Source organism: Lissotriton vulgaris, chromosome 7 (assembly GCF_964263255.1).
Source record: "Lissotriton vulgaris chromosome 7, aLisVul1.2, whole genome shotgun sequence".
Classification (NCBI taxonomy): Eukaryota; Metazoa; Chordata; class Amphibia; order Caudata; family Salamandridae; genus Lissotriton; species Lissotriton vulgaris.
In genome coordinates, this window is record NC_141695.1 from 1,481,796,935 (window position 1) to 1,481,805,122 (window position 8,188).

The window sequence follows — 8,188 nt, forward strand, 5'->3', positions numbered from 1 at the left end:
TCTGTCCGCCACCCCAGAGGAGGAGGGACCGTCCGCAGGGGCTGCGGCGGTCCCTCCATGCTAATTAGGATGTGACCGTCACCCTGGCGGTCACATCCTGTATATTTAACATTGCGGCGGCACAGCCGCAATGTTAAAAAAATGCATGTTTACCTTTACATGCACGAAGCTGCAGGCACCGCGGGGTGCCTGCCGCTTCGTGCACGCAAAGGCAGGGGGGTACCATAGGTACCCTCCATGTGCACCCCCACGCCCCTCCACCCCTGGGGGCCCGCAACGGGCCCCCGAAGACAACACTGTATGTCTTTCCACGGCGGAAATGCCGCCGTGCAAAGGCATATGACCGCAGCTATCCTAATATGGCTGGCGGTGTCTGATAGACACCGCCAGCCATGTTAGAGCTTTTCCGCCTCGGTCGGAAGGCGACCGCAGCGGAAAAGCGGCGGACAGGAAATAGATCCCCCAGCCATCCTAATCTGGCGGGGGGTCTTTTTCCAGTCTGCAGCGGATAATCCGCATTATCCAGGCCAGCGGTAGCTTCCGCCGGCCCGGAGGATGCGGATTATCCGCAATCATAATTGTCCCCTAAGTTCTCTCCTTGTATGTGTTCCAAGCAGTAAATATGTTTAAAATAACTACTAAATCCAATTGATAACTGCACTCATTTGCAAGATAATGGTGTATAACGTGTATGTGACACTGCCAGACATTACACGGTTGCTCTATAAACAACACTGTTGGGGAAAAAAACAGTAATAAAGAGAGTAAACTATTTAAAAACAATATTTAATTTTTCATTTTTCTCATTTTGCATAAAAAAATTGTTAGTGCATGCCTTGTCCCGAACGATGGTGCCACCACCATGTCACAATTTTTTTTTTAATATGTTACAAGCGTTTCTGAATGTGAAAACCTCTTCCTCGGATGTTAGCCTACCTCTAAATATGTAACTCATGGACAAGCAATGGTGTGTTTTTGAACCAGACGTAATTCACTACATTTTGGTTGACCTCTACAATACAATCATGAATGCTTTTTATTATCAAGTCCTCCACACAAAGACCAGACTAACCTTAATGTTTGCGAATTTGCTTACAAGACAAAAATCGAACAGCAAACATCCTCTGCATAGAGGGATTATTAACCAGCATAATGAAATCACATGTTGCGCAAAACAGTTAAAACTTGTTCATTTAACAACTGTTCTGAGATGACAATAAATTAAAATGGATCTATATACAATCATATATATTATAAATATATACATTAGAAACAGCAGTAGCAGGGCCTTTGACAAACTTCTGGTTTCCCAGGAAGAATTTCTCTTTACAAAAAACACTTTGTTAAATATACATTCTTTTTCGAAAATACATACAGAAAAGACAGTATACAGTTATCTTTTACCACTCTTTCCTCCCATGAAAAACACTGAAAATATCATAGTTTAGCATTAAGCCTAAACTGACACAAAACATTAATCTTTCGGCTCAGATGCATCATCTTTAGTTTAGACAACTTCATATTTAACTCTTTTTTGTGCTGTACACCTGGGACTGCAGCACTAATCGGTGCCAGTCCCATTCGCCCAACTATAGGCTTGAAAAGAGTCTGGCAATAAAGGATGATGGGGCAATAGACGGACAAATTATGCAGCAAGGTGACTGAATAAGCAGCAAGAAAAAAAACATTATCTGGTGTGATGCAGCATATTCTGTAATTATATGATTTTTATATTCTGTCATTTTTACACACATTAACACTGCCTAGTAATGCCAATTTGTGCAAGATGAACACTTGAATGCAGCAAAGTCCACTGATAGGTGGCCGGTTAACCTTTGCAGAGTGGCACTGTATATGGCACTTTCTTAAGTAAATGTTTATTTCTTTGAGCTAGAAAGTAGTTTTTTTGTTGAACTACACAAATTCTGCAGCAGATGGTGGATTGCTTGAATAGTGTGGTAAACCCTCAATTATGCAGAAAATGCAAGAACCACAGAGATGTATAATTCCATTAGTTCTGGTTGTATGAGAACACCGCCCTGTATGCCACCCACTGAGTCTATGCAATCCGTTTGAAACTGGAATTTCTACCAACTCTGATGCGCTCAGCCCTGCAGCCTTGTTTTCCTCAGTGCGCCTCATGCCTGACATATTTTATTTATGTATTTATTTTAGAGGTTTTATATAGCGCTGGCTGGACCCAGAGGTATCAGAGCGCTTTACATCAGTATGAAGATGGTAACGGCATAAAACAATAATTTAACAGCATGGAGTACGATATTGTGCACAATAAACACATCCGTACTCCGGAAATCCAGTTTTCTATAACTGTTCTGGAATAATAAACTACTCTCCATAACACCCCCCTCCCTCTGAGAACTTTTGTCCCAGAACTGGCTGTTATCATCGGTGCAAACAAGCCATTCAGGAAGTAGCAGCGTTCTTTTCCATTTTGCTGTTTGCAAAGGTGTTCCGGAGCCAATCTGATAACTCTGCTTGCGCAAATCAAATGATCTCTAATGCCACAATAACACTGAGGAAGAATGAGCGCTGCAGAAACAAGCACTGGAATCGACACGCGGCGTGAGCCTTGTCAGAACTACCCACACCCACCCCCCACCACTGCCTGTAAGACACTACATTGAGCCCTACAATGCCACCAAGCTAGAGCGGGGGAAAGACAATCTTTCAGATTAAAAAAGAAAGCCTTTGCCTGTGCTCTATCCGAGTTCCTCGCTCTCAGCCAGGGCACAAGTCCTAAAAAAAGAAGTGGGGGACGCTGACGTCACGACAGGAATTGACGTCACGAACGGTGGCTTGCATTATCAGACTCATTGCCTCCCCTCGCCCCCCCCTTAGATGCGATTGCATCAGACAAGCCAGCGCGTTAGCAGCGTTCTGAATCAGCTCTGATCTCGCCTCAGAGAGGCCAAAGAGTTAATGTGTGGCTCCTTTTGCTCCAGTTATCGAGCTCCCAGTAAAATAAGTGGGGGGATGCCGTTCACCCGCATGGTACCCCGACTCGAGCCCTGCTCTCAGCACAGAGTTGGTCAATCCCGCTGCAGATTGCCTCGGTTTTCTTTGAGGGAACGTTTACACATTAAAGATCTGCATGCAGTGTCCGACGCAGCACCCTGCTGGGCGCCCGTCTCGAGAACCCTGAATGGGAAAGACGTTGGTCTCTCTATTGTTCATGCAGGTGGGAGTTGTGGATGTTAAGGCGTACAATTCCGCCCCCCCCCCCCCCCCCACACACACCCACACGCAACGCAGAGGAGGTGGATTTGACGTCAGGCACTCAAGAGACAATCTTCTATTGAGATTCAGGCTGCGTGTCAGCACCCTCCCAATGAACAGCTCCCTGTCCGTCTACCGATTGTAAGTCTACTTTGATTCGTTTATGAATTCGTTCTGTTGCTTTAAAAGTGGATTAGAAGTAGTGGTCGAAGAGAGCGAGACTGGAGGGGCACGATGTGCCCATACTTTTTTCATTTAAGGAAAACAATTCCCTGACTTTCTGTGAAAAGATAACCGCCCTGGGAAGGTTCATTCCAAGAGCTGAAATGCTTCAGCTTCAGTGAAATGCAGGGAGTCTCCTGTGAAACTGAAGGTGGGCAGACAGACAGCTAAACGATTCTTCTTGCCAGGGAGCCTTTTTACCTGAAAGAAATGTAAACATGCGCAACAAGTCAATCTGCAAATGTAAAGGGAGCTCGAAGGTGGTATTGGCTTTAATTAATTAAATCACTTGACGCTTCCAGATTTATTCTTTTTGAGTGGTAATGGAAAGGATTTACCAGCAGAGCTGTGAAATGTGTGCTTTTTAAAGGGACGTAACACAAGGCCCTGTGGCGAAGGGGATGCAGGGCCTGTGTTACGCTTCTATCTATTCTCCACTGCTCCAATCAGGATTCAGTTCCGTGCAAAATGCGATGCAGCGCGCTACGAAATTCGTTTTATTAATTAAATTGTTTACTAACCTCCTACTATCCATATTCCAGTTTTTAGCTCCCCCCACCCTGCCCCTCCCCCGGCTCACCTTTCTGCCCCACCGTAATTCCCTTCACCGGCCACGGCTGGTTCCGTGGCTCTCTGGTGCAGACACAGACCTCTGCAGTGCATTACCTAATATAGTCTTCATGAAGTGCAATAGTGCAGTTCCCATTGGTCATCTTAACTTGCATTTATTTTACATTTAGGCTGGATGGTATTTTATATGTACAAAAGACCAAAAAAAGTTAGACTATTTTGTTTTTTTTGTTGCCACGCCTTTGACCCCACCTCCACGCTTACCTATCCATACCTCATGTGCACAGCATCACAGTTCCTTTACTTTTTTTTATGCACTTCCACCACTGAGTAGAAGCAAAGTAAACAGTAACATCAGCGTTAAGCACTATACTAAAAATTGATCTTTACACCTATCCTTCTGGTGCCTCATCTCTGGTGATGCAAGTCACCTCTTAGTTCAACAGTGCTATACACACTCCACAAATGCAGTTAATCTCCGAGCATTCAGTCCTCAGGAGCATTCAGTTAACATAAGTCCATGGTTTTGGGATGCTTTGTTTTTCAATGAAGGGTACTTATGTATCCTCACCCCGGGAAGTTGTGCTGTACAACCATGCGGTAACATGTTATGTCTGCTTGCCAAAAGTTGACTTGTTCATCTCTCATGATGTTTATGTATCCCTTAAGAGGGAATACATGAGCTGCTCCTTCAAACACTCATTATTGTCAGTCTTGGATATGGTGTCCTGGTGTAGGCATCAGACACAGAGGGTCTACGTGGTCTCGGGGCGGAACATCTCCTTCAGCACTGCCACGCAAGGGGATGAGGAGGTGCTTTCTGGCTTGGCTGGGGTAGCAGCGGATCTCTGACTAGGTGACTTGAGCACCTGCCTGCTAAAGAGTTCCCAGAGGCCTTGCCTGAATTTTGCATCACGGACGCTGTAGATGACCACATTCCAGCAGCTGTTTGAGGTCAGGATCCAGAATGCGTAGAAAGAGAACTTGCACCACTCATAGCCCATCACATTGCCCACCACAAAGACAGCAATGGGGATGAAAGAAACTGAGAAGGCGAAGGTGAGGATGCCAATGGTCTTTGCTGCTGTGATGTCCGAGAAGGACAGTCGGCTGCAGGTGCTCTGGAGGTCAACCTCCAGCTGCTTCCGCACCTTGCCATACTGCCGTATGACTGCGAAGGTGACCAGATTGATGGCAAAGGTGCCACACAAGAGGGAAAAGTCAAAGGCTGGGAAGAGGAGCATGATGTTCCAGTTAGGTTCTGGGGCTTTCTTGGCGGTGAAAACATAGTTGCACATTTGGCTGCACGGACTGTACTGAAGCGAAATCTCTTCAACAAAAAACATGGGGATGCTGGCTAGAAGGAAGCTCAGGGCCCAGGAGCAGACTATCAGGTAGATGGTACGCTTCTTGGTGATCACAACCCTCTTGTGAAGGGGCTTGATCACTGCAATGCTCCTTTCCACGGAGAGCAGGAAAATGGTGGTTATGGAGACGAAAGTACACCCAGCATAGAGTGGGCCCATGATGAGGCAGGGCACCGGCGACTCCTGACTGTTTGTTACCTCACTGCCATAGACAATGCGGTTCACCTCCTTGTAGACTGAGTAGGGTATCACCAGGAGCCCAACGGCCACATCAGCCACTGCCAGCGAGGTCTTGAGGTAGCCTTGTGAGGTCTTGAACTGTCTGCAACTAAGGAACACCAGCAGGCTAACCAGGTTGCCCAGGGTGATGGCAAAGATGAGCAGGACCATAAGAGACACCTTTAGCACATCCTCCAGCACATCTGGGGCACCAATACTACAATTGAGAGCAGAGCTGTTGGCCAACATCGAAGAGGGCTTCCTCGTGCAGGAAAGGGAATGTGGATGTAGCTCAAAAGAGATGCTCTGCACTGCCCGTGGTCAAGGCAGAGGTATGCAGGCAGCGTGGTACCTAACAGAGAAAGGAACACTATTTTCATTAAATGAACTAGCAACTTCAACACATTTATATCATATACGTCTTCCTCACTTCTGCCCTTTGACCCTCACTATCTCTTCTTTGATATCTGTTTATCTCTTTTCAAATCATAATTTTTGCTATTTCACTTAATTCCTCACTGCGTCATTCAATCTACATCCCCTCCACTCCTTCTTTGCCCTTCTCCAAACTCAGTGCCTTCTCTCTATATTTTTTACAGACTTTTCGCCTCTTCTTTTCTGCCTTTGACTTTCTATTTACACTGTCTACCCTCTTTATCTTCACTCTCACTATTTTTCTTCTTGCTCTGCCTTCCCTCTCGCTCTCACACATTTCCCTCATGAAAGTACATTCCTTTGATCACCTCTCCCTCACCCCACCGTCCATCTCTCTTTGCTAAACTGATCTTTTCCGTTTCTCTTTCTTCTTCTTCCCTACTGCTTGTATTATGATCTTTCTCACTCTTTCTATTCTCTTTCCACCTGTCTCTCGGTCCTCCTCCCTCTCTCTTGTGAAAGTTTGTCTCTTTCACACACTTATCTTTCTTCAATCGTTCTCTTTCCATCGTGTTCCTTTCAGGAAACCTGTCTGTTCTCTTCTTTTGACATCCTTCTTGCCTCTTCCACTCACCTACTGAAGTGGGTTTCTGTCCCATTTTCTCTTCTCAAGCATATCTCTCCTCTCTCCTGCATGTTTCCCTCTCCCACATATTTCCCCTTATCCCTTCACCTTTGGCGTAACAAAATGTGAAGTGTCCCCCACTGCAGAATATGTCATGGACTGTGAGTCTCTCATATCTCACAGATAGTCATAGCCTGGGTTGGAAGGGGGCCTTAAAGGATGCTCCCCCCCCCCCCTCCCCCCGACACAGCAGGGGCCTGCATTGCGCCCCTGCTCCTTCCTTACTTCCACACCAAGTACCCCCAATTTGGGACATCCTGCCACAGACATGTATATTTATTTTTTTCTAAACAGGTATATGCCTTACAATGTATGTGAGGCTGTGTAGAAGAATGGGCAGCTGCCACGTGAGCTTGGGCTTCTCATTGCGCACGTCTACGTCAGACGCGCAATGCGTGGATACTGCTTTGCATACACTCTGCACTCAACCCGCGCTTCAATTGGAAATACGGAAATGCGGGCTCTCTCACTATACCAGAGCACTGCCACAGAGATCACACCCCTGCAGAAAAGAGGGTTTACTCTACTTTTTAAAGCAAGCAAGTGCAGGTACTTAGTGCCGGACGTACCTACCATTCAAAGCACAGCTGTCTACGGCGAAGGGTTCGGCAACAGTGTTTCATTTGAAACAAGCAAGTTATAATAGTAATATCATTAATTGCACAGGGCAACGTGTTTCTTAGGTGCTCGTTGCTTGTACTGCTTATAGCGGGGGTTGTTGGCTATCAAGGCTGTCTAGTTTTGATTCCACCTAGTGCCTCTTTCATTTGCCTTGTCACCTCCTTTCTCTTTATTTTACAGGTTCTTTTACAACCCTTCGTTCTCCCTCTGTCACTGTTTCCCTTTCTCCTCCTCCCCCTTTTCGATATTTTTCCCTAGCTTCGGAGCAAAGTCTGACATCCAAAAATAAGTCCGTTAAAAAAGTCTCTATAACCTACCACTGACACAAACGAAAAACACTGATAGCATTAAAACAACTTAGAAGTAGTGTGGTAGTGCTCACCGTTCAAATGGTAGATGCATATCCGCAGGTGTCGGCATCTCCCGTTGAAAAGAGTCGTAATTTCTAGAAGACACACGGTTTAAAAATGTAAACGCCACACTTGACAGGATGGGCTGTCCCGGTGTCATTTATCATCTGTTGCGAATCAAGAACAGATGGGCAGCTGGCGTCGGTTCTCGTTCCACTGCTGGGGATGCCTCGGAGTCGTTTCCCGCCTGCCTCACACAGCCTGTAGTACCCCTTTCAGCCAGGAATGCCGTTGTGACAGTTAGATACTCAAATCACGCCCTGGTGTGCTCCTCCGCACAGACCATCTGGGTGCCAGCCTACTCCTCACAGTCAAGACTTGTTGTAGCTTCTAGCCTGCATGCATCTCACCCCTTACAGTTGTTTAAAGTCTCACTGGTTCTGTAGGGAGGGGTGGCTTGCTGCCTGTCGCCTTCTCACATCCGGTGGTAGCTTGCTTCTCACAGCCGGTGGTAGCTTCTCACAGCCGGTGGTAGCTTGCTT

At 46.3% G+C, this 8,188-nt stretch overlaps 1 protein-coding gene across 1 annotated transcript; it reads right to left on the reverse strand.

Annotated features, from left to right (window-relative positions):
* Window positions 1–871: 871 nt before the first annotated feature.
* On the reverse strand, window positions 872–7,891 carry LOC147705839 (adenosine receptor A1-like). The gene is made up of 2 exons (XM_086932286.1): window positions 7,679–7,891; window positions 872–5,967 (listed from the first exon to the last, which is right to left on the reverse strand). The coding sequence occupies exon 2, from the start codon at window positions 5,862–5,864 to the stop codon at window positions 4,785–4,787; it is 1,080 nt and encodes a 359-aa protein (XP_086788412.1). The 5' UTR covers window positions 5,865–5,967; window positions 7,679–7,891; the 3' UTR covers window positions 872–4,784.
* Window positions 7,892–8,188: the final 297 nt, after the last annotated feature.